General features: G+C 37.3%; 1 protein-coding gene across 1 annotated transcript in view; it reads right to left on the bottom strand.

Annotated features, from left to right (window-relative positions):
- LOC137948632 (BEACH domain-containing protein C2) overlaps window positions 1-24,404 on the bottom strand; it is a 30,129-nt gene extending 5,725 nt beyond the window's left edge. Inside the window, exons 1-18 of the mRNA XM_068794741.1 lie at window positions 24,202-24,404; window positions 23,259-23,580; window positions 21,025-23,145; window positions 19,957-20,744; window positions 19,031-19,810; window positions 18,729-18,863; window positions 18,358-18,462; window positions 18,006-18,119; window positions 13,802-13,878; window positions 9,148-9,229; window positions 7,671-8,009; window positions 6,691-7,328; window positions 4,987-5,071; window positions 4,533-4,727; window positions 3,693-4,235; window positions 3,450-3,593; window positions 2,881-3,357; window positions 1,511-1,659 (exon numbers count right to left, since the gene is read on the bottom strand). Coding sequence (XP_068650842.1) covers window positions 1,511-1,659; window positions 2,881-3,357; window positions 3,450-3,593; window positions 3,693-4,235; window positions 4,533-4,727; window positions 4,987-5,071; window positions 6,691-7,328; window positions 7,671-8,009; window positions 9,148-9,229; window positions 13,802-13,878; window positions 18,006-18,119; window positions 18,358-18,462; window positions 18,729-18,863; window positions 19,031-19,810; window positions 19,957-20,744; window positions 21,025-23,089 — 6,716 coding nt within the window. The 5' untranslated portion in view covers window positions 23,090-23,145; window positions 23,259-23,580; window positions 24,202-24,404. The remainder of the gene's footprint in view (window positions 1-1,510; window positions 1,660-2,880; window positions 3,358-3,449; window positions 3,594-3,692; window positions 4,236-4,532; window positions 4,728-4,986; window positions 5,072-6,690; window positions 7,329-7,670; window positions 8,010-9,147; window positions 9,230-13,801; window positions 13,879-18,005; window positions 18,120-18,357; window positions 18,463-18,728; window positions 18,864-19,030; window positions 19,811-19,956; window positions 20,745-21,024; window positions 23,146-23,258; window positions 23,581-24,201) is intronic.
- Window positions 24,405-26,542: the final 2,138 nt, after the last annotated feature.

Raw genomic sequence — 26,542 nt, 5'->3', positions numbered from 1 at the left:
CCACCGATCCTACCTTGCTGATTAATGAAACAAGAAAGCAGAAAAACCAGAGCATATGCTGGGATCTGTGAATGAGAAAGCAGAAGAAGTTGGGAAATTCATCGGTAAACTTGACGGCCTGAATGTGGCCAGCGACCAAGAGGATAGATTAATTCAGATGCCTCAGACAGTGGTGAGTTCTCTGTTCCATCTAGAATGAAGGGCTGTGATTGTAATGAGAAGCATCCTGCTTCTACTGCATGGAAGTTACTGGTTGCAGCCCAAATCAAGTTTTTCATTTTGCACACTGTTAAGGGGAGGATTCCTACATATGGCAACCCACAAAGAAGGGGATCAAATGTCACCCAATCTGTATGCTCTCTATGAAATGTTGAAGACAAAAGTGTCAACTTACTCATTCAGAGACCTTATGCTTGGCAGATTTGGATGCATTTCCTGGGCAAGCTGGGAATCCAGACTTGCCTCAGTAGCACCAGTGAGCTCATTCCCTAGTACACTGCAGTTGCCCTACCTAAATTGCGCAAAGCCCTTCTCTCAGCTTGCATTACACACATTCCCTGGTGGGCTACAGATTAAAAGAAATCAGAGGAGCTGGAGAGAGTTATTGAGGCCATCTCCAGCGCTATTCTTGCATGGATTAGCACTCAGAAAGTTTTCAAAACTCTTGACTGGAGGTATTATCATAAACAATTGGACTCTGATTGCACAAATGGCCTCTCCTCAGTGCCGCACAAATGAATAGACCCCCCCACCCAGAAATGACATTAAACTGAACTTTGATGCAGTGTCTATGGGAACCACAGCCCAGCAAGTATAGGCAAGATCTTGAGAATCATGAAGGAGTCTCTATTGCCACATACTCGAGACCCATTGGTACTGTTGATTCTACAATGGTCAAGCTCCACAGTCTTCAGCAAGGACTAATCATTCACAAGAATTCCATCGGTGGACCTCTTTGGGTTCAAGTAGACTGCCAATATCATTGGAAAGTACTCAAAAGTCAGACCTGGGATAAAATTTTATTCTTTTAAGCTTGCTCTGGGATAAAATTTTCATCATTTTCACAAAAAATAATAAATGACTTCAAAAGTCCAAATAGCTGCAGCAAAAATAATGTTAACAATTGTGACCACTAATTCTCATTTAACTATAATTACATGATCCATGGTCAACATTTAAGAATTTGATTTTAACCTATGAGATTAAATACTTCTTAACGTTGGCATATATGTTAATCTTTTTTCACTTTTATTGCACCAATATCTCAGCATATAAGTAGTTTCAAATATTATTGGCTATTAATTTTTTTTATATTAACTTATAAACCAAACCAAAGTGAATCTGGTTCAATGTGTCAATTTCCAAACAATATTTCTTATCATGCAGGCAATAAAAATTCTGCATGCAGATGTAGTGCTTGAGAAGTGTGGCAGGAAGCTATTGGTACATAGCAAATAAAGGAGAAAAAAGACGCAATAAATGGAAAGGATAACACAATGGCATTTATGACCTTCTACTAAATATCTGGTGAAGGGAAGACATCAACCAGCTGCGATCCTTTTCACGGTCTTTCTTTTGAGTATGAGAATCTGAAATATCAGCCACTGGATTGTCCTCAATGTGATCCTCAACAATGAAATTGATCCTCCTTGTAGTAATCTGAAAGAAGTATTTAGTTCCAAAACTTTCAAATGCATAAAGAAATAATCTATCTTCAAGAACGACCTAGAACAAACAAAGAAGCAGGTAAACAGAAAACCATATAGCAACTGCTCAAGCCTCAAAGCATATAATGGAGACTAGAAGATGATAACCAACAAAACTTACAACAGAACTAGTAAATGATAAATTGGAGTGACAAACAAGGATACATGAAGCAGGCCTAAACATAGATAGGATTATAACCATGATGATGATGATTCACTTTAACATATATTATATCAGAAAAGATAAACCCATAGGTCTAGTAAAGAGATCATATGTAACATTTGCTCGCTTCCACGAATGATAACATAGCTCAACAGAAGAATCCTCCCATAGCAGAAAATCTCCAGATAAAAGAGTACAAGTAGCAAACTGAACTGCTACTTTTCCAATTTATTGTTTTTACTTTTCTCAAGATAAATACACTTCAAATGGTGCTCATATTCCCCAGAATCTTGACTCATGCTTCTGTTAATTGTAAAGTTCCAGAAATTTTTCTGTGCCCTTGGCTCCTTCAAGGGTTTGTGTGTATTTTTCTTTTGCTCATAAATTCCCATTTACTTTTCAAAAAAAAAAAAAAAAATGAGCTTTCTTGCAACAATCATCTACAAGTGTCTTTCAGAAATTCAAGACCAGAGATCAAGCTGCCAGTGGCTAATTTCTGACCACCCATTTACGATATCTTACATTTCAACATCATAAAACTGTAAAGACTGAACTATAAGATGCAACTAACAAACAGTACAAATTTCATCCTAAAATAGGAGACAACTTCCCATCTGTATCTTCTATTAGAATGTTCATTAGCTTCATTTTTTTCTTTTTGACAAAGAAAAAGACATTTTATTTTGAATCCTGTAGTTTTCTATTTTGATTTCTTATAAAAACTTGCCTACACATACTCTTCAATTTTGAGTAACCGTGCATGTTTCTGTTCAACGTTGTTCAATAATAAACAAACCCTTAGCTTTTGGACCAACAATTCAAAACCTGAACTTTCATACACTTCCAGGAATACCTAGAACTTTTTAATGAAAAAAAATCCAATTTTCTCACATAATTGAACTTAAGATTATTAAGAGTAATCAGAACCTTCATGGGAAGAAGAGGAGATGTAAACTCATTAACAAGGGATATAGATTTCAACTAAAGCCTCATATTATGCATTACACTTACTTGGAAGGTCCCTTGTGCAACTCTTAATGGCCGGACTATTGATGCTGTAAGTTCAAGGATAATTCTTTCATCTGATTCACTAGGTACATAACCAGGTGCAACAGCTGCTGGACTTTGGGCTGAATTCTGATCTTGTGCAACTTCGGTACCATCAAAGTCTAGGGACCCAGGAACAGGCTGCTCAGTTCCAGAAGAAAGCTTCGACTGACTCTCCGCAATCTGTTCTACATCCTGTATTCTATCATCAGAGTGTCTGGCCTCTATCTGCTCATCATCTTCATTTTCCTCCCCCAGTGATATTGCTTCAGCTATCACAGCAGAAGGAAGGGCATTTTTACTGTCTTGGTCACATTTTCTCTGCAATAGATGATCTTCGTAATTAGCACAAGCACCAAAATGATCAGACCCCCTGTAGTTCCTTCTTAAAATTCTTCTCATCCTTAAGGAGCTTTCTGAGAAATCTAGCTTCCAGAAGACCTGCATTTTTATTTATAACATTTACAAACATGAGTTGGAAGACAAACAAAAAAGATAACAATGTGATTTGCAAATGAAGAATCCGTTCATACCTGATCAGGACTAGACAGTCTGCCTCCAAAGGGCCCAAAAAGACCATTCATTTCAGCTAGGCAGTGGATAAGCTTGCGCCATGAACGGGTTCCAGTAGTTACACAGTGACGGTCAAACACATCAACTTGTGCACGCCTATCCATCTACAGAATGGGGTTATATTTCTACTATGATAAAGAGCAGGATCATGGATCATACCAAAAAAAGAAAAAGAAAAAATGATAAGGCCAATTAAAACTGACCTCTCCTCGTTGCATATTTCTTGCCAGGGCAAAACTTCCAACTAGAACTGCCACATATTTGTATGACAGAGCAGAGAAATCCTTCCCTGAAACTGATTTTGTATCAACTGATTGCAAGCATTCCATCCAAGCAGTTCCCATGGCTTCCGAAATATTCCACCGCCTAACACGCTGTAAGTCACTTGCACTTCGTCGCTGTGCTGATGTTGCCATTGCTACAGCACTCAGCCCTCTCCCAGAACCAATCTTGGCATTACGTTCAAGATCACGGGCAGCAGCTAATGCAGCAGCTTTTGCGGCAGCTTTGCTCTTGGGAACAGACGGAGACTTGGCAGGCACTTCAGAGAGCTGTTGAAAACTTGAGAATGTATGTAACCTGGATTTTCTTTCTATCATCAAGGAATCCCGCCTAACTGGGGCATGTTTTGTTGGCCCCACAGTCTCCCCACCAGCAGCACCAGCAGCAATCATCGCCAATGCCATTGCAGCAGGAGGAGAACCAAAAGCAGCAGCCCATCCAGGAGATATCATAGCGCGTGCCGCCTGACACATTTATTAGAGTACATCAAAGATTTGTCTTGAAGAAGGCTAAACTTTTTTTACTGGAGAAAAGAATACAAGAGAGAAATCTGCTTACTTGGAGAAGAGTAGATCAAGCAATCTTTAATAAAAATGACATGCATACAACAAATATTTATGTCTTGAAGATGGCTAAATTTTATTTACTGGAGAAAAGAATACAGATTCCTTAGAGAAGAATACACCAACCAATCTCTAATAAAAATGACAAGCATACTGTGACATCATCATAACATGTATAAGAAGCAATTGAGGGAGCACCTCCAGAGGCAGTGCATCAGCTGCCAAGGCACGCTCATCAACAACAAGGGGATTCTGACCGTCTGGGGAGGTAAAATCATGAACACCAGCCAAAAGTGGTCGCCACCGCCTTAGAATAGCAACAAATGGAGGTACAATAGCCTCCAGATACTGCTTTCGAAGAGGTGTCTTGTCTCTTCCTACTGCATGCCAAACCTGCATGAAAGATAAAGATTAAAATGATAGGCACACTGATCAAGGCTGTCATATGATAGAAACTTCACAAAATCAAAACATAAAGCACAAAGACCAGCAAAAAGGAGATGAGTTGTCACCTATTTTTATATGGGAAGATGAAGACAATTTGCATATAACCCTTTTACAGTTTCCAGATTCATCCAATGAATCGTGGCAATAGTTCAATTTAGCTTGTGAAGTTATAATCGAAATAGAACAAGATCAATATACTACTAACCTCAGAATAAAGAATGCAACAGGCAACCAACACCCTCTGCCTCTTTGACTCTGCAATCGGCATGTTAAGAATTGGTGCAAGCACACTGTACATCAATAACCAGAGATTAGAGTCTGTATTAAAGAAAAGCATCTGTTGTTAGACAATGTGTTAATTGCCTGTTCTGGAATTAAGTTTGATAGCAAGACAGGGTTAAGCAGTGCTTTACATCTACTTCTTTCAGTCACAGTCAAACAATAAATGCCACCTTGGTAAGTTCTAAACAAACCGTAACCAGTACAATCACATAAAGACAAAACTATTGAGTAAAAATATTCTTCTATTTTTTTTATTTTTCAAATGGTAAATTAGTAATCAAATATTGATGGGCCATAAGGTGCTATAAATGAGAAAAAAAACATTAGAAAAGGAAATCCGAGTACAAATGGTTTCTGATTCAAATGGGTAAAACCTATTATAAATGGTGAATAAAGAGCACTCTGGATATAAGCTTCTAAATAAAGAAAATAAAACAAAGTAAATTTAGAACTAAATAACAATAAATGCTGCTGACAAAGCATCATTTACAAATATACAACAATAGAGATTATTCTGCTAAGTAGAACCAAGTAGCAACTAACTCAAAAAAGAAGAAAGTACATAGAGCATCCATCCACACAAGCAACTAAGTCAGCTAAAGAGAAACACTAAAATAAAAATTAAAAGTACTACACATAACGAAAAATTTCCATCCCCATGCTGCCTGTAAAAATTAAAACAATAAAAAAAAAAGGAAATCCTAAATCGACAAGGGAAACTTTGCTTCCAAGAGTACTCAGGCAACTTTAGAATATGAGAACTTTTTAAGAATGCTCAAGAATTAGAACATCAATAAGAAAATAAGGAGGATCATTATTATCAGATCCACCACAATATTTAAGATTTGAAGTCAATGCTGAAAAGAAGTCCTCACTTTTGGGATCCCACTGGGAAAAAAATAAAGAAGTTTTGTGCCTCTACACCAGAAAGGTGACAAAAAGTAATCACTTGATGAAATAACTATATACTACCTATTACTGGGGATTTAAACCATTATGCATACATATTTTTTCCTCCAAAACACATCATTACACTCTCATATTTTAATATCAGATGAGAATCATTTGATATTATCAATAGAACATAAAAGAGTATGATAATTGCTGCTAACAGCAAAATAAGAATAATAATAATGTCATAAAACTTCAACCACAGATATATTCATATCACACAACCATATTGCCAAAAAAATTATTCAACGAAAATTCGTGCATCATAAAATATCAGCTGATTAAATAGGATAAAGTAATACTAAAGCCAAAAAGAAAACAAAGAAATAAGTTATTATTGGCCAAAAAGAAACCCTCGAAAGACATGCAAAGATATACAAGGAAACAAGATCAGCAGCATTTTCCCTGCAAGTTTCAACTATATGTATAAAATTCCAAGTCACATATCATAAAGGATAAGGATTAATCAACACCAACAAAAAATCATGATGCCTTAAGAAATAAGAAGTACAGAATTGTCAATGTTGGATTTTTAGATGCTTTGAGAAGAAGATAGACTTCCAGTCCAAACTATCATTTCTTTACTGTATGATGCCAAGATGATTCACAAAACATAATCCACAAGGCCATTTATGGCACCAGAATTGTGAGGACCAAATTTAAGCAGAACCAATACCTCCAAAGTAGTGCTGAACGTGGAGGTTTCCTTGTTGACAAACTGGTTGACAAGCGGCTATTATTGTCTAATGACGTCAAGTTGCTTGCTTGCCAGCTTAATCCTTCAGATATTCCATCCTTGAGGCTCAACTTTCGCATTAAAAGTTCATCTTCACCATTGTCCTCCTCCCTCATTGAAGCAAGTACCATCCTCATCATGCACAGAAAAGGTTGATCACTGTCCAACAGCTGATAAAGAGCTGTCATTCCTCCCATACCAGTACCAGATCCTCCCCCAATACCTAAACCACCACCTAGGCCACACTCATCTAACAGCAAGGCCTGGAGCATGGCAACTGACCTCTTAACCAAGGGAAGTTCAATCCAGTTTCCATTTGAATCTTTCTCCAGTGCAAACCTCCAAGAGTCCCACCCACTAGCCCCACCACCAAAATCGGGGGATTTTGAAGGTAAGCCAACACCATACCACAACCTGCTCCTATATTTCCAACCTTCAGCTAAATCAAGAGCACAACTCCCATATGAAACAAAAGCACATCGAACAGATTCATAAGGCTCTGCTGCAGCAGCTGCAGTAAGACGCTCCATCACTGCTGCAGAAATTTGTCCATTTGCATCTGCCATGGATGCAAGAACCTGGTAACAAGTGCAAAACAGAGTAAGGAATACATCCAGCATATCTAGAAAGAAACCATCAGGAAGGCTGCAGAACAATAAAATCTTTATTGATTTCACAGAAGAAAATAACAAAAAAAAAAAAAGAAGAAGATCATATAGGCTGCATCAATGTAAGTCTAGTTTTAGATTTGTGGGTTTGCTTGATTTAAGAATAGACAGGATCTGCTGTCCTTATCAGGTTAGCAAAACTTCTTGATTCAATTTTTTTTTCCTATTATAAGGAAAGCTGGACCTTTCACAATGCAAATAGTGATTGACCCAAATATGAAGAAAACAAAGCAGAGATGGCTGCATACATACATCAAGAGAAAGACCCCCAGAATCAGCAGACAACGAAGTTCTTCTTGACACAGTCTCAGAAGTGTCAGCTCCAGATTTGCTTAGTGAATTTGACCGACTATAACGGCGACCAGTTGTTGAAGCAAGGGACATTGGAGATGGAGGAACATCCTCAGAACGTGAAGCATTAAAAAGTTGGCTTTGCAACCGTAAATGATCCTCTACAAGCATATGAATCACAATTGCATTCTCTGGCAATGCCACAGAAAGCCGAGTGGCAGATTCTGCTTCTGCCTTGGATTCTTTTGGGGACAAACCCTCTGCTGCAACACCAGCAGCGGCTGCTGCAATAACTTGAGTCTGCTCCAAAGGAAAAGCCGGATGTAACACTCGCTAAAACTTAAAAAGTACCATGGTGAACAATTCTCTCATTCATTCAGAAATAACTCATATTTAAGCAAACAAATGTAGTGATAACAGCTGGAGAAAGCAACACATTTCGCTGCTCCACCCAATTGCAGATAACTATTTTCTGTAAACCAAATTGAACATGAAGCACAAGTGATTACACCTTAAATGAATGAACATAAAATCCACAATAATTCTCTTCTTCTTTTTTCTCTTCGCTTACCCTAGAATTTTATATTTGGTGGCTGCAATCATTTCGTAAGTGCCAAAACATTGTTGTTCATACCCAGAAAATCTTGGTCAAGCAAACACCATAAAACTATTTTTATCGCATACAGCTGATTAATTGACATTCAAAAAGCCAAAAATAAAGGCGACCTAAACCCAATCTGGTACCCCACTATGAGTTATTAGCTGGCTGATGACAAATTAATCTTCCTAGAAACAGAACTAGACTAGTCAGAAGGGTGGGTCAATATCCTACTTCTGCTCAATGAGCACATGTTAAACAAATTACTTGTCAGCAAGAGTTTTGAGTTTTAGGCTCCTGAAGTCCTTATGATTTGGACCAACTACTACATAAGATTAAATAAAGGATTCCACTTTTTAGATTAGGACATACTGCCAAAAATAGCAGATAAATTGATCGCTAGTAGGACTCCGCCACAAAATAGCAAAATTCATATATGTTTCCATGAAACCATGTAAAATTTAACTTCACTTCTCTCACACAAACTAAAATATTTTCATTTCCAGAAAACCAGCCACTCTTTTTAAGTTATACATGGGATATAAATCCTAATGAACTATTCCAGAAAGTGAACTTTTCATCATCATCATTGTCAAAGCCTTCTCATAACAATGATGAGATCACCTGTCACGTACTATTTTTCTTTTTTCTTTTTTTCTTTAGAGAAAGGGCACACTATTGTTAGACGTGCAAGCAAAGAAATACTTCCACCTATATTGGGATCAACCAGATGAATGCTTCCACTAACACCCTCCACTCATCTATCACTTGCTAATTCACCTCAGAAGTGGAGTTGCAGTGATCAAATTGATAATAAGATAGTAAAAAACAAACAATTACCTGGACTTGAAGTTCTCTGGCAGCAAAATCTAGCAGACCTCCTAAAAGCCTTCGCTTAAAAATAGGCAATGATTCCTCACGCCTTCAAAAAATAAGTAAAATAATGAAATATGAGAATAATAATATAATACCCAAAGTTATAGTGGAATAATGAATTAAATTGCAAACTATACTGGTCAAGAAAAGTGATATTTCAGTAGGCAGGTAATTTTACTTGATTACAATCTAACATTCTACCCATCTGGTTATAACCAGATATGAAACAAGTTTTGCTACTCATTTAAGGATTTTGGTAAGATTACCCTGTTTACCCTTGTACCATCTATTGAACAAGACATACACGGGCAAAAGGCAATCCTTGCCTGAAGACCCAATGACTCGTTGATTACGTAAGAAGTACATTGCTAAGTTCATCCCAAACTTTGGGTTTTATGCATCATAAATGACTTGATTTGAAATAATCTTTAACTAAAAATAAGTTAACCTGTATATTAATTTGTTTACAGGTTCCAGTAATTTTTTTACTACTAAAAGATTTCAATGTTATTTCCTGAACTTTAACAAATCCATTTATTTACTGGTTACCATTTAGCCATGTCAATTGAACAGTTAAAGAAGCAAGTTAACTTTCAAAAAAAAAAAAAAAAAAAGAGTAGGTAATCAGAACAGGTAATGGAATAACTCTCATCATTCCAAATGTTACCGATTCAAAGCTTTTAATGTTTTTTTTTTTTTGAATGACGAGAATTTCATTAAAGGGAAAAGAAGAGGAATACAAAGTACAAAGGCTAAAGATTAGCCATAGCATACAAGGAAATAAAATATAATCAATGAACATAAAAAGGCATGTCCCACTAAAAGATTATCCAATGAAATTCTGAAACGAACCAAATAGTCATCCATTGAAAGCGAATGTTTCAAATTGCGAATATTTCATAATGAACTAAACTCAATTTGAAAACCAAAAAAGGAATATAATAAATCCAAATTTACAAAAGTTGGAATGTGAAATTTGTGGAATAAAAGTATAGGAGAGATTAGGGTTTAGGGACCCTTCTCTCCTATTTATAACTTGATCAATGGTAAATATTACAATAATGTCCATGTTCCCCTTAAACTCAAGTAATCTAGTCTCTACAAGAAAATAGTCCTAGAAAATAAACTAAATAAACATAAAATAATAACTTCTAACACTCTCCCTGAAGTTAGAGTATACAGGTTCAGCTAGATTTAAAATACGTCTTCCATCCAATTCTATGCATAAGAGAAAGAAAAAACACCAAATTGATCTTTGAAAATCTGCGGCTTGGCATTGCTTAATGGCTTCTCTGTGGTCTTCAACTCTTGAGCTTGGGTTTGTCGGTTTTGGACTAAATTTCATCGACACTAATACTCTTATAAGCTAGGGCATACATGCCAATGATCCCAAGCTTAAACATACTAGAAACCTTTTTGATCCTTCAACATTCAACTCCTTCCATCTTCCACTGAATAATAAACCATTTGGAAACGTCCAAGTGCATGCAACACAAAACCAAAATAGTGGAGAGGACACTCACAACCCTAAATGAAGGCTAGGACACAAGAAAAAGGTAGAAACATTTATTTTTTCTTTTGAAAAGGTAGAAATGTATGGAAGACACAATTGGGTCATTTAACTACCATCTTTTAAGGGCAGTAGTTATCATCCATTTTTAAGAGTCGTAATAAAAAACACCTACTTCTATGGGCAGCTATAAGCAACCAAGGAACAAATCACCCATGTACGCCAAAATAAGAAAACCAATTAAGGAACTCAAACTAAAGGATTGACACACTCGATCCCCAAAGCACAAGGAAATTTTTCCCAACACAAAGTTCAAAGCACACAGTAATTAATTTTTTAAAAAAAAAAACAAAAGTTCCAAAAAGAAACATAAAGAATTATTCTCACCAAATTGCAGAGAGTCATCTTTGCAGTTCAAGATCGAACAGGCAAAAACAAAATGACTAATCCAAAGTGCACAACATTATGAGACCACAATAGTAGAACCGTAACAAAAGAATAAAACTTACCAAAAATGAACCAAAAAATAAACCAACAATTCAACAAAAATATTGACAGAAAATTAAGTCACCATAATTCTAACGTAAGACGAACATCAGAATATTAAGAAACCCATTATTGGTTCGAGTAGACTATGTTTCAGCCCAAGCAACTTGGACAAAATCAGAAAAACTTGCATAAACTCCGAAGGAGCTGGGGGCTGGGTTCAGCATGAAAACTCCACCAAATATTGGTGTTGATCAAGTCAATTGAAAAGATGCAGCGTCCAGGGAGCTCTAGGATGCTGATTTTCCGCACTATTATTGTTCCCAACTGTCTCAACTTCTATACTATCCACCATGCAGCATGGTTTAGTTATTAATAGAGATATTTCATCAATAGAAAGTTGAGAAGAAGCTGAATCCATCGAGCAAGCTATGCAAACTTTTTGTCTCCTTGAGGATCAGCTTCTCAGCGGTATCAAATCTGGTGGTAACCTACTTGTATATGTCGTCTTGGGGATGCTCCCCCAAGGTCAACAGAGATCATGGCAACAGAGACTAAACCACCGGAGTCCACTGTGCCAGAGATTATCCTTTGGAATTTGCCTGTTGAAAACTTGAAGCCAACTGAAGGAACCAACAAACCAAGTCGAGGTGACATTCAGGTTGAGTTGTTTGCTTATGTACCAGATATCTCCGTCCATGTCTATTGTGGGAGCAGCCTTGGGTCTGATTTTCTTGTTATTCAACACTACCTCTACTCTCCATCTCATGATGCTGTGTCTGATTTTCCCAAATGGTTAAAGATTGGATATGTGAAGAGCTGAAGGATGAGGCTTTCCTTGTAGCATTATCCTTGTTTTCTGCAGGTTAGACTTTGCTCCCAAAGTTCCTTGTTTTCACACATATCAATCCGCTGCAGACATGCTTCCCATAACATCAATCATAAGCCTACCGCATAATGGGACACATCTTTGGAGAACACAATCCTTGCATGGGTAACAAGAATCCCCCCGCACTTACACTCAACCAGGTTAACATGGCTGAGGTCTGTGCTGGTAGCCGCGGTGCGGCCAAGGTAGGGGAAGGCAGCAATGGTAGAGGTGTCAATGAGGTAAAGCTCAACACAAAAGATGGCCCCTGCTACTTGCACCAGTGACTTCAGGAAGTGGTGGAAGAGCAAAGGGGATTCCTGGGCTTGAGTAGATGGAATTTGTGGAGCAGCACGAAGACAAAGTTGGGAAGTCGGAACAAACAAATTTGCAAGACAGATAATTTGTTGACGGAAGAAACTATTCAAGGTTTGTAATGGGAGGCAGGACTAAACAATGATATATTAAGCAAAAGGGAAGAAAACCAAATAGAGAAACACAAAAAATTAAGAGACACCCTAACAATGTAAGAATGCAAAAAAGAGTTTTCGTGAGTTGACTAGGTCAACTCATAGACCTAAAGGAACCGGAAATTTGTGACATTTTGTAAAACAAAAGTGAGGAAATGATTAGGATTTAACTTAATCAATAGCCAAAACTACAATAACGTTTTTGTTCCCCTTAGACCTCAGGGATCTAGTTTGTACAGGAAAACACTTTCTAAAAAATAAAAGTAAACCAGATAACCTAAAATTATAACTTCTAACATGGAACATAGATTTCTTCTCTGTTTTTTGACAAGACGAAGTTCTTCATGTTTTTATGCATTTAAGAAATTATTATGGATCAAGAAAAAACACATTGACCAAATCTGTTATGTCTGACTACAACTGATTATTCTGCATTCAAGAAATTATTATAGATCAAGAGAAAGTACAATCTATTATGCTTTAACTGAATATGTTATATCTGACTACAGCTGAACTCTCCTATGATAGTAATATCAGAAATATAATCGTATATCACTGCTGAATTAAGGAGTTCTTTTTCAACTAAAAAACTCACAATCTTTCAATCCTTATCTACATGGAATACAATATCTCTCATGCCTAAACAACAACATGAAACACGAAGAACACATATGTGCCTTAGAATGGTCACCAGTGAGACTTATATTCACCACTCTACTTTGCTTTCAGACCAAAACAAAACAAACTGTAAAATAGAGAACATATACATGGGGACAAAGAACATACAAACAGTCAGAGAAGAAAAAGTAGATTTAATATTCTAGGTTTAAATTTTCTCTGTTACAAAATTTGTTTAGATTTTCCCATATATAAGTTTAAGAATATTCCATATCCAAACTGATGTGGGATTCTTTTTTGGCAACAAGTTGTAGTCTCAAATCAACTAGCCAGAGACAGCTCATGAACTCGTAAAACCATAGAACCGTGGGAGTTTTTCCTTCCTACCCGCCAACCATAAATATACATAATAGATAAAGGAAATGGTGGCTGGACCTAAGTCTAGCTAAGATTTGCTCCACTATATTTACATCAAAGGCAGTATTCTATTTTACATTTAAAAACCAAAAAAATCTTTAAAATTTTAATGGGTGACAACTTTCCAGTATAGGAAAACAAAAGAAAAAATACTTAAAAAGGTAAAGTGAAGTGAGTGCACCAAACTTACATAGACTTGAGTATAAGAAGCAAAGTATACATGGAAAATACCATAAAGCATCCTTATACCTGATTCGTTGATCTCCTGTACTAGATCCACCCACCATAGACAGCCACTCTGCACAATGAATTGCAGCTTCAATGTCCTGAAAAGACAATACGATGATGATATAAATGGAATGATCAAGTCAAATCACTAAATGGTTATACAACCATTGAAATGTATTCTTGTAAAAAGATATAAAATAAGAGTGAAGAAAGAGAGAGATATGAGAGAGAAAGAGTGCAGACTGCACTCGTTTGGGGAAAATTTTGACCTCCTTTTTCTATTTCTCACTTAAGTACCTTAATGGCATTTTTACACAAATACCCATCATGACTTGTATCCCTCTATCTCACTAAGTCCTCATCAAAATAACATGTACTCAGAACGATAGACTCCTACCAATAAATCAATCTGACTATCACTCTTACAAACTCAATGTGCAAGTAAAATGACCAAAATACCTGTAAAATTGTAGTATGGAAGGGATTAAAGAAGAAAAGAGAGAAGAAATAAGAAACAAGAAGAATGGAGAAGCAACACAGTGCTGCATTGAATGAGGGCTCAGAAAAATTGAGCCCTCTCTTATTATTCCTGACTTAAGTGAAAGATTACATAAAAGAACAATTATGCCCCTCATAACAAACATCCTTGTAACTTCATAAATACACATCAGACTTTAATGAAACTTCAAACCTAGAGTACTGACATGAATTATAACTTGTTGTAACATAATGAGATACATAACACAGAAATGACCAAAAAACACATTAACCTAGGAGACAACTTGTCCGCTGAATTACTAAAAAAATGAACAAAACATGTAGACCTGAAGATACGAGGAACAACATCAAACAGTTTACTACATGGTTTTAAAACCTGCATAGGAACTTGTCCTTGCAAAACAGATGATGGCATACGATTGATTAAAAAACATGATGTTAACACTGCATCTCCCCAAAAAGATTTGGGGACATTCACGTGAAATAGTAAAGTATGAGCAACTTCAAGAAGATGTCTGTTTCAACAACTCCATTTTATTTGGGAAAATATATACAAGAAATCTGGATGAGTAATGCCATGTAAACCACAAAAGGAAGTAAACTTGTGATTGAGAAACTCGAGGCCATTATCAGTATGAAAAATATGTCGATAGGACTCAAAAGAAGTGATAGATTGAAACAACCACGCCATACCTGACATATGTGTGGATGCTCTTGAATTGATAATCCGGGAGGGAGAGTGAGACACATTCAGTGTTGGTATACCAATACTCATCATTGTAACACATGCTAAGGAAGTGGAATCTGGTCAAGTGGTAGTAGTAGTGGTAGGAGCAGAGGTCCATTGACCAAGCCTTTGGAGTAGTAGTATTTCCTCTTGTGGACAAGTATGTGACATATTGTCTCTACCTACCACAGTGGAATTTGTCCACACGGGCTTGCCAAACGTTTCTCAACATTTATTAGAAAAATAATTTGTTCACCCACGGTAAACACACTTTCTATCACCTTTGTCACTACGTCCACAACCTTGAGTAGTGGAGTCTCTACCACGCCCTCTACTACTGCTCCCATGGCCTCGGGTCTCAAACTTATAAAATGATGAGTGGAGATTGAGAGCAGTTGCATCATGGAGTGTTGAATCTTTCTCACTCTTTCCTATCACTGCTCCTTCTGCTTGAATTTCATGGTTAAATGCTTGTTCCAATATAGTCATATTATTATTAGCTAATAGTTGTGCCCGAATTGCATCATTCTCAAATCCAAGACCAAGTAGAAACTTTGCCACTCGAATCTGATTCTTTTCCTTATGAATGTCATTCGCATTTGTAGTAAAGGGATGAAAGGTGTTGATTTCCTAAAAACACCCTTCATTTCTGTGAAACCAATCACCCTCCTTGTCTAGAAGTCCTGAAACACACAATGAGTAAGATAAAACGTTACCTAACAAGGAAATTTTGGAACAAATAACATCGATTCTATGGCTAGATTTTGCCTACTCCATTGACTGGAGAACTGAACCATCAGCAAGAATAACTTGCTTGAAAGATGAGGATGGACTAAGATCTGTGAAAAGAGAAAACGTACCTGACATGTATGACAAATGTACCTAAGTCAATAGCCCATGGGGAATAGAACTCACATATAGGCAGACATACCTGAACTAGCAAGAGTAGCTATAGACGGTGTAAGCTGAGCTATAGATGTAGAGAAGGGCAAAGAGGTCAACTAAGTAATGTACTGGGCTAGCTATTGAAGTTCATCAGGGGAAACAAGTACAATACCAAGTGCTCAACAAGAAGAGGTCAAAACAATAGAATTAGCCCAAGCTGGTTTACCAAATTGGTCCCAACGCTTGTCAAAGAAGTGATTGATGTGTCCATAATGTATACACCTCCTTTCAACTTTACCTTCACCATGGCCCCTACCTCTTCCACCATGGCATCATGCAAACTATCATGACCTCTACCTCTACCACTTCCACCCCCATACCTTCTTTGTTGTCCTTTGATGTCACAGTTGCCTCTACATGCATTACCCTATTAAATGCTTTGGAAAGTTACGTAACATCTGAGGCAAGTAACTAAGCTTGAACTATATCAATTTCTAGTCCCAAACCATTCTGGAATTTCGCTACATTGATCTGCCCCTATTGTTTTCTAAGCTCTTTTTCATTTGTGGTAAATGGATGAAAAATGTCGATCTCTATTAAATGCTCTGTAACTCACTATAATAGTCAATTATTATCCTATCACCTCTCTTAAAACTATATAATCTTGCTTGCAATTCATAGACTCTCAATAGGTTACTCTCCTACGCATACAAAGATTCAAGAGAAGTCCATATTTCCTTCGCGGTTTTATAATTCATAATTTGACTTCTAAGCTTGGAGTCATGCTATTAAGTAACCAAATCATGACTTGGTTCTCCTCTGCTTCCCAATCATCTACAGTAGGAAATGATGGATTCTCTCTAATTTATTTAGATTTCCTTTTATCTTTGAGATAAGTCCAAATTGACTTAGACTAACTAAGATAATTTTGGCCATTTAGTTTCTTTTTTTTTAAAATGGCCATTTAGTTTCTTAGTAGTGATTATAATGATATGTTTACCTTATGAACCCTCAAATTCTGTTATAGGAGAAATTATTTCACCAAAGTCAACCATATATAATAAAAAATCAACAAAACAATAACAGATAGCAATTACAACTTGATGCCTATGCAGGCAATGTGGGCCCCACTTCAATAATTAGGGTTTTCAAAAAATACTCCGATCCAATCTGAACCATTCAATTCAATCACACCAAAATTAACTGACATCATAAACAAGCAAAATTTCACGAAAAATGGCTGATGTCAGCCTTCGTAGAGATGATGCAGGCAACAAACACAGGATTAGAATCCTGGGCACAGCTCAATTGGGAAATTCCCAAGGCACAACCCTTAAGTGTTCAAATTAAATAAATAACTACTCAATTGGCAGTACAAGCCATCAACCTTAGAGTTATAGTGCAAAAAGAATTGGAAAAGTCTAACCTTGACTTCTGATCAGTAGAGAATCCTGAAATTCCCCTTTCTTGGAATGTGGAGACATTAAAAAGAAGAGAATTGAGTACATAAAGAGCTCTGAATCTGGATCTTATAGTTCTAATATAAGTAAAAAGGTATAAAATAGACAGATAGAAGAAGAAAAGAGAAGAAAGAGAGACATGAGAGAGAAAGAGTGCACCGACTGCACTCATTGAGGGTAACCAATTTGATCCCTTCTTTTTATCTCTCACTTAACTGACTTGATGAGATTTTACATAAATACCCCGCATGACTTATATCTCTCTATCTCACTAATTACTCATTAGAATAACATGTAATCAGAACCATACACTCCTACCAATAACTCCATCTCACTATCACTCTGACAAACTCATATAATGTATGTAAAATGACCAAAACACTCCTACATAGTATTTAACAATTCTCAACAGTGTGAGAGCTTATAGCAAATGTATGTAGTTCATAGAGTACGGTCAATAATTTAAGCTTGAATATTTAGGCGTGAAGTCTTTTTCGAGATGTTGATTACACACAAACTAAACTCATACCCCCTAGTGAGACTTGAATCCGACACCTCACACTAAAAAATATCCCATGTAGCAATTGAGCCAAAGGCCCAATCCACGATGTTCATCAAAACAAGACAACTTAACAAAATGAGAGAACATACAAACCTTCCAGCCATCCTTCTGACGCATTGAATGCTCTAGCATAATAATGAGGAAGTTGTGAATGAGATCTTCTAAATCTCCCATGCTAACACCATTATAGCTTTTACCAGCACCCATCTGGATGGTCAGATGATTCCTTTAACAGATAAACAAAAAGAAAAGGCACTATGCGACAAAAGCATGTCATAGAAGTTCTATATATAAAAAGAAAAGAATTAATCTTACACCAATAAAAGCATCCAGAACCGTGGCATTGTTAGGCAATTTTCTCCTCATAGGCATCACTTATGGGAATATGAAATAAAACAAATATGCAAGTGAAAGATCTTGAACCTAGCCAATATGCACACATTACCTCATAATTAGAAATAAGAACCTCCAAAATCCACTCAGGCCACTCTTCCATGCAAGTAAGACTGCTCCTATTTTCTGGATGACTGCAAGCCAAAAACAGAAGATCCTGAAATCACGTAGAGTGGAACAACTCAGAGGCAACATCTAGGTAAGAGTCCATGCTTCTTCAGAAGATGACCACTCACTCTCATATATCCTCAAAATTGTGGCATAGCAATATTTATTTTGCATCTTAATACATTGATAAAAGCACAATATATAAGTTCTATAAAAAAAAAAAGGTTCTCTTAACAATGGTAAAAGAATTTGTCTACGACTAATCCACTTGGTTAGAAAAAATAGGAACCAGAGCTTAATAATTTGATGGAATACCTGAATGGCCCGCATTTGGAAGGCTCCGGGTGCATAAGGAAGTGAACGTAGAAGAACCAACAGGAGTTGAACATGCTCAAAGCGGTGACCGGAGTCATAAAGATTTAGACCATCATCTGTTGACGAAGCATTAATCTGAAGAAAAAAAATAAGTGCCTTGAGTCTGTCAGGAACAATCAGGGAGAAAGGTCTCATCTACATGAGCAATATAATAATATTTAAATAGAAAATCTAATCTAACATTAGAGTTAAAGGACAAAACTAAGTTTAATATAAAAAAGACTTCATAAGTCTAGCCTTACTGTTGCACCCAGTAAAGCCATGTACACATTCCCAGTCATGAGCCTCTGCGGAGCTGCTTGAAAAGCTTTCTGTAAAGCAAAAAGTAGCAGAGAAACTTTATCAGAAAACATGGTACTTCCTTCATCTAATAACCCATTGCCCAGAAGGGAACTTGGAGGCCTTGGAGAACCAGTACTAGAGCCGAATTTCAAATGCCCAGAAGATACCAATGCACCTAAAAGGTTGATTATCCCAACGACAATCCCATCATTATTGTCAATATTATACACATTCTTCCTTGCACTGTCAGCACTGATAGAAAAGCTTATACCACCCAAGTTCTTCATCAACATATTTTCAGCAGCAGATGGAGCTCGCTCAATATTTTGGGTAACAGGGGACATAATGGAATTATCTTCACTATCAGAATGCAGTTGAGGAACTTCTTTGGGTAGAATAGGTTCCTTCACTTTCAACTCTTGATCAACAGATTGAAGATGCTCTTCTCGACTCCCTTCCTCATCACCAGATGGTGGAACCTCATCAGATAAAAGACCTTCCTCTTGGTATCTTTCTTGGGTGTCACAAGATTTATGTCCAAGCTCTTGACCTACACCTTCAGCACCTTGTGAACTAGAGCTTTCATGGACAGAAATATCACCAGCTTTTGCCTCACGCTGTAAGAGGACAAGAAGTGTTTCGATTCCTCCACATGAAATAAATGAATCTGCAAATGTGTGAGCTCTAGAAGTATTTGGCTGTACAACTAGCCTGAATATTAGATGTAACACCCTGGCAACCTGGAAAGGAATGTCAATTAGAACTAACATGAAAAAATAAAATGAACAAGAGAGAAGGACGGAGGGACGGAGAGAGAGAGAGAGAGAGAGAGAGAGAGAGAGAGAGAAAAGGAGGGAGAGAGGAAAAATATATTTGCAAAAGTTACCTGATTAGGTTGTGGACAGTCAACCATGAACCCAATCAAACATCGAACATCATCAACAGCAAGTGAGGGAGCAGCAGCTCCTATTAGAAGTTCAATAACTACTAACAACTCATCCACCAGAGCATTCACCTCACCCACAGGCCGTACGCCCTCCTGCAGTGGAAATGAATCCACAGAGTCTTTTTCCCGAACAGTCCAGTAGCATCTTCTGCACCCATCAAGGAGCATTTGAATAGCATTAGCATCTCTCATTGCCGATGATTCTGTGAAAACCATGTCTGCAAGTGAAGATAGTAGCTTCTTTTGTATCCCATAGTTGCACAAACTCCACACTTTTAAATCCAAAAGCAAAGTGCGGAAAAGCTGCACTTTTAGTGCATGATTGAACTTTTGAGATTGACACAGGGATACTATTGCTGCCACAACTTCTTCATCCCTCACCCCATCTTTCTTCCCCACATCCAAAGCAGACAGAGTTTGGAGCAGATAGCATAAAATTAGTGACAAAACCTCAGGTCCACGTATGCGACTCAACTCCTCATTGTTTCTTGGATGTTGAACAGCCATGGCAATGATTCGCAATATTGGACCAGACAGTGAAGCTGTGGCTAGTGAGGAAGAAATATTCCCAAGTTGCGGTTCTAAGCTGTCTTTCTCAACATTGCTAACTGTTAGTGGAAGTAAGGACATTGGACCACCATACGCCAGTGCCCATAAAGACTCCTTTGGACGCATTCGCCTGGCGACAAAAACCTGACCAAGCACCTCAGCAGGCCTTCGGTGCGTTCCTAAAACATTATAAACATTACATTCTGATGTAAAAGATAACAACAGAGTGTAAACCAAATACAAAATGATTCATTGAAAAGCATCAAAGAAATAGAGATTAAAAATATAAAGGTTAAGTATGAATAGCATCTCTATCACATTCAAAGCACACCCAACAGTTACACCTAAACATGCACGGAAAAGCTTACATAAAGAGAAAGATAAACATAAAAATGAAGAAAAAGTATCCATGACCAAATAAATTACATTAATAGTAGAAAACAGTGATATTTTACCAACCTGCAGCACCTGAAGGGGAAGCATCAGGACAGAATCGTCCAGTGAGCAAGTTGGGATGATAAAGAAGGTGCAAGCTTCCTCCTATCTCAGCATCCAACAACATGCTTTCCTCTGCTAATCTCCTCATATGGTCATTTGTTGCTAACCAGGGTACTCCTGCACCATTTCCAAAACAAGGGAGCACATCTCCCCCTCGGGAAGCCAAACGGCTCATCCTTTCTGGACCAATTGGCTCCTTAAAGATATAAATAGGCCCCATTTCAGCAAAAAGGGGACACTGACGCCGACGGCGTTGCAAACCTGCCATAGTTGGGGGAGGGTTTGTCCCAATGCAGCAAAAGGAAAGAGGTTTAGAAATCCGAGGAAACTCAAATGGGCGTGTTTCATACAAAGACCCGTCAACATACAATCTTAGTTCACTTTCGGCTTTCCCAAGCAAATTTTGCTTACAAGTATGTTCAAGACCAATAAAATACCAACACTGTGGCTTAAAGGCATGAGTGAAATGCAAGGAAGCCCTTTTTCCCTTGCCACTACCACTCTCGACTAACAAAAATTGCCCGTGGAAATATGCCTCCACTCCCTGATTATCAGCAGACAAGAAACTAAACAGTCGTGGCATGTGAGCTGTTCCTTCACCTGCAAGTGCACTTGCTGCAGCTGCCGCAGACATGGCTGACGATTTCCCAGACTTAGCTGCAGCAGCTGCAGCTATAGCAGCAGCTGCTGTAGCAGTATTTAGTGTATCAGCAAATGATTCTATATATATCCATGTTGCAAACCCATACCCATTAGAGAATGGCCAGCGGCTCTCACCTGGACCAAGCAATCCTGAGCTCTCTCCATCAAACTCAAACGTGCATGCAGGACCCCTTGTTTCCTTTAAGCACATGGCCTTCTCTAATGCAAGCATCAGATGTCGTGCCCACACAGTATTAAGTGTTTTGGAGGTCACCCGAAGCCACTTGTGCAAATCAAGCACATTGAGAGAATGGGCCGCCAGATACTGAATACAGTGACATAGAGGGGTACCATCCCAAACTATACTCTCGGAACTAACTTCTTCTGAAAAGATCTTCTCTGCTGACCATAAGAGTGTTCCCAGTAGACCAGCTGTTGAACACATAGATCTGTTTCTTGTGCAAGCCTTCAATATAACGAGTAAGCCTTTAACCATTAATGTTCTAGGGGACATGTGGCCATCAAAATCTCCTTGCCATGGAAGCCAAGGGAGGAGCTCACCAGATACAACAGCTGCCCGTGAATTCAGCATCACACTAGGAGGATTATTAGCTGCAACATCATCAAAACAGTCGACCCCACCCATTGTGGCAAAAAGTGCATCCACCACTGACCTAGCCAAATTCTCTACGTTTCCCTCTTCCTTTACAAGGTTCTCTTTGCCACATACTACATCTCTCAGTTTCTCTAAACTGCCAGGATTTCCCATGATAGCAGCATCAACTAAATGAAGGACCTCAGGAGATACATTTGGCATAGCAGGTTTAGACCTTGGTTTTGGAGGAGATCCAAATGGAGGCGAGAAGGAAGAATCTCCATAAAACCCTGGTGAATCAGGACCAAATGAATCAAGACTAGGTGAAGGGGAGGAAGCCCCCATTCCTCTCTCAGGGAGCGTCTCATAGCCTGACCTTGCTAAGAAACTATTGTCCATCATATTAGCCACCAAAGCTGCATCAGGTTCAGCCACAGCTATTATATTAGATGCATCGAAGGCCTCTGAGACACCAGACACATGGCTCACATTATCATAATTTGAAATTTGAACTGATCCCAGACTGCCTAGATGTTCATTTTCATTCTTCTCTCGATCTTTTAGAGACACCTGCTCAAACTGGTCTTCTTCCCCATGGGTTACAGCCAAATCTTCGTGGATAATAATTGAGCTGGAAGGATTCATCCCTGGTAAGGGTTGACCACTTTGCAACTCAGTACTTTCTCTGGGTACAATATCTACTGGCTCTGTGGCACTTCCGGGGTCATCTCTCCCATTATCAGAGTCATTAGCAGATATTTCCCCTGTATCTTGTGTTCCACCTTCCATTATATTCTATACTCCTCAACCTACCGAGCAGTTCATGTAGCTTATTCAGAAACTATCTGAAAAATAAAAATTTCTGGTCAGAAGGTTTTGACCATATCAAATACAGAAAGAATATACTAATCTGCCCAAGTAAATAATAAAAAAACTAAAAATAAAACCCAAAGCCAACCTTGCCGCTTAAGTTTAATTAGATAAAGACCAAAACCCGAGCACTTCGAAATACCTGTATCTGAGAACATTAGATACTCACTAAATCCATCAGATACAAATAACGACAGCCGCTCTCGTTTACAAGGACTACAAATTTCGGCAATGAAGATATCAGTGGAATAGCAGAGAGTCAAACTGTGATCTACACAGGAAAGAAAAGTGAACAATAAAAATTTCTCGTTCTTCCTTTGTGTCTCGGAAAAGTTAGGGAGAGAATGCAATCTAGCGCTATTTGTCCGATCCGCCACCAAAGTAGTAAGGCAAAGTCCGCCTCCCGCAATCTGACGAGGTAGGAAATATCACGAATCGGTTTATGAGCATGCAATGCGACTGATCCGTTCACTAAAAAATCGGGTAAAATAAGGATGAAAATGACTAAATATGGTAGGAAGTGAAATCGTCAATGTGGAAAAAAAAAAACAGAAAACGGTAAAAAAAAAAAAAAACAGAAAATGTGACAAAGAACTTAAAAAAAGGAAATGTGGTTGGACGTGAAATGGATCGAGTCTATCCACAGAAGAAAAGAAGAAACTTCGTAAGAGCAATTATGACGTAGATTCCAAACTAGCAGACGAATTCGATCGGAGCTCCAACAAGGTACAGATCGGTCGCCGGGGACGGCTCCATGCTAGTCAAAAAACAATAAATTAATGAAAACAAAATTAGATTTTTAAATTTGACTAGGAGAATTATACACCATTCGACGTTGAATCACTGTGTTTACAAAAAATAAAAACGAAAAAAAAATACATACATTGAAAAGCAGAAAGCTAAAAAAACAGATGTGATCGCAATTAATTAAATCACTTTAAAACTTCTACCCACGTTAAAGATAAACAATGGAATAAAATAAAAGTTTCTAAGTCGAGGCAAGAAAAAAGATAAAAAATTAATAAAAATACCGGGGCAAATGGGTGAAGAATTTGGAGTAGGTCGGTCGTCCGCGTGCTCCGTATCTCTTTCGCCTGGAAGATGAAATGATGCCCAGAAATGTGTTCCGCTGTACAAATCTGATCAGAAGATTGACAGTTTCGTAAGATTAGTTTGGAGTGGAAACAGGAGGAGAGTCGAAGGAGGAGGCTTAATGCGCGCGAGGACAGAGCCTGGGTTCATTAAATACCCGCATAAGTTCGGGTGTCCGTTTGGGTTGGGTAGTGCCTTTCTGATCTTGTTGCAACAAATGTCTCCGGAGCCACCGCCGGTCAAATCCTTGGAAAATGCAAACTCATGTTGGCTACGGAGTTATAAGGTAAATTTCTTCAAAGAAATAAATCTAGAAGATTGACGGTGGAGATGATGATTCGCAAGATGATCTTTGGCCCCTGATGGATGAACTGAAATTTTGATCATGATCAGATGGCTTCATGATGGTTGAGATAGACATTGATTGGACGACTCGAGGTTGAGATAGTTGTTGATCATATCGAACGACTAAGATAGTATTTTAGATTTTTTATGTGAATGGATAAAAGCCTATTATGTTTCTGATTTTCTTTACTCGTTTACTCGAGTTCAAGTGCACTGGAAACCCAAATTCCAGTGTTAATGCCTCAAAATGAAAAATATGATATAAACAAGAGAATGAGTAACTTTTTGTAATATACTTAAATAAAAGATATGCCTAAACAGATAATTAACCAAAATAAACATGGTTACTACACTTATAAGTGATTTAATGTATAATATTAAAATATATTAATAAATTAATTAATGAATGATTATATAACATTACTTAATGATTATAATTTATTATAAATTAATATAATAATTACGTGTGATTAAAATAAATTATAAAAAATTAAATAAAAGTAAAAAATAACATAAGAGAATATAATAAAGAAATAAATTATTTTTTTAATAACATAAGATATATTTTAACATTAAAACCACTAATTTAATACAATAATAAAAATTAATATAATAAATAAATATATATATTATTTTATCAATAGCATAATATATATTTTTAAGTTAATTACTTAATAATATATTGTCACAAACTTTAAACCATTGGTTTAATTAATTATAGCAATGGGATAATTAAACCAAATTAATTTATTAAATATATATTTTAACAATATTTTAATTATGACTATTAAATCACTAATTTAATACAGTAATTATAAAATGAATATATTGAATAAATAAAAATAATTATTTTATAAATAAAAAATATGATTTATTATTTTTATGTCATAGTTAAGAAAAATTAAACCACTTTGTCTTCCTCACGGCATGTGCCGTCTTCCTCAGCGCCGATAATGGCGGGAAACTACGGCGGGCCAACGGGTAACAGCAACGGAAGTGACGCTCTGACGGTACGCCGAGAGGGAGAAGAGAGGTCGGGAGGGCGAGAAGCTCTCAGACAGAGGTTTGGCCTCTTATGCTCTACAACAGAGGTAGAGAGGGAGAAAAGAGGGAGGTCGAGAGGGAGAAGATAGAGGGAAAAATTCAGGGGAGGAAGGCCAAGCCACAAAAAAAAAGGAGGAATTTTTTTCCTTCGTGGGGGTAGGTGGTGAGAAATGCGTCTCGGGCACGATTCATGTGGATGATTGGCAAAATAGGTATGAAACCTACTTTTCCAGTTTTTGCCTAGCCACATTACCTGACATTATTCAAATGAAGAGGAAATCATTTTGGACTAATGTGGGAATAATTCATGTCTGATTAATTTGGACTAACCCCCCAAAACAAAGCATTATTCTGAAAATGTAATAATGAAAAATCATTTCAACCACTTCGCGAGTACTTCTCTATTCTACTTCTCATAATAGAGAAGTGTCTGCTCCAAGCAAAATTATTCTAAATTTTGAATCCACCCCAACTGTATAGAGACAAAATAGATCATACAACAAGAGTTATGCCATATTTTAACTAATTAGAATTAAGTTGGCATATCAAGAGAGCATGCTTCCTTGCCTGAAAATATTTTAGTGATCAAACTGCCTGATCATATATGGAACAGTTTCAAATAAGACAAAAAGAGGGTATTGTCTAGTAATTATGTTGACAAACAAAATTTGAATTCAAAAGATATCAGAGTGGTAAAAGAAATCCTAGAAAAAAACAAAAAAAAATCAAGAGAAATTATGAATAAGCTTGTTAGGAAGTAAATTGGACTAGAGAAGGGTATATACCCTATGAGTCATCGAGGCTTTGATTTGGGAGAAGAAATAGAGTAGTCACCTCGAAGTCCCAAATAAACAACCTAGAAAAGGTCAAAAGAAAAAAAGAAGAAAACAA

This window comes from Aristolochia californica, unplaced genomic scaffold, assembly GCF_029961685.1.
Source record: "Aristolochia californica isolate CCGP_79_NKW_82.1479 unplaced genomic scaffold, dmAriCali1.0.hap1 SCAF_13, whole genome shotgun sequence".
NCBI lineage: Eukaryota > Viridiplantae > Streptophyta > Magnoliopsida > Piperales > Aristolochiaceae > Aristolochia > Aristolochia californica.
Note: the sequence above shows the minus strand (reverse complement) of the source record. Positions and strands in the feature narration are given on the sequence as shown.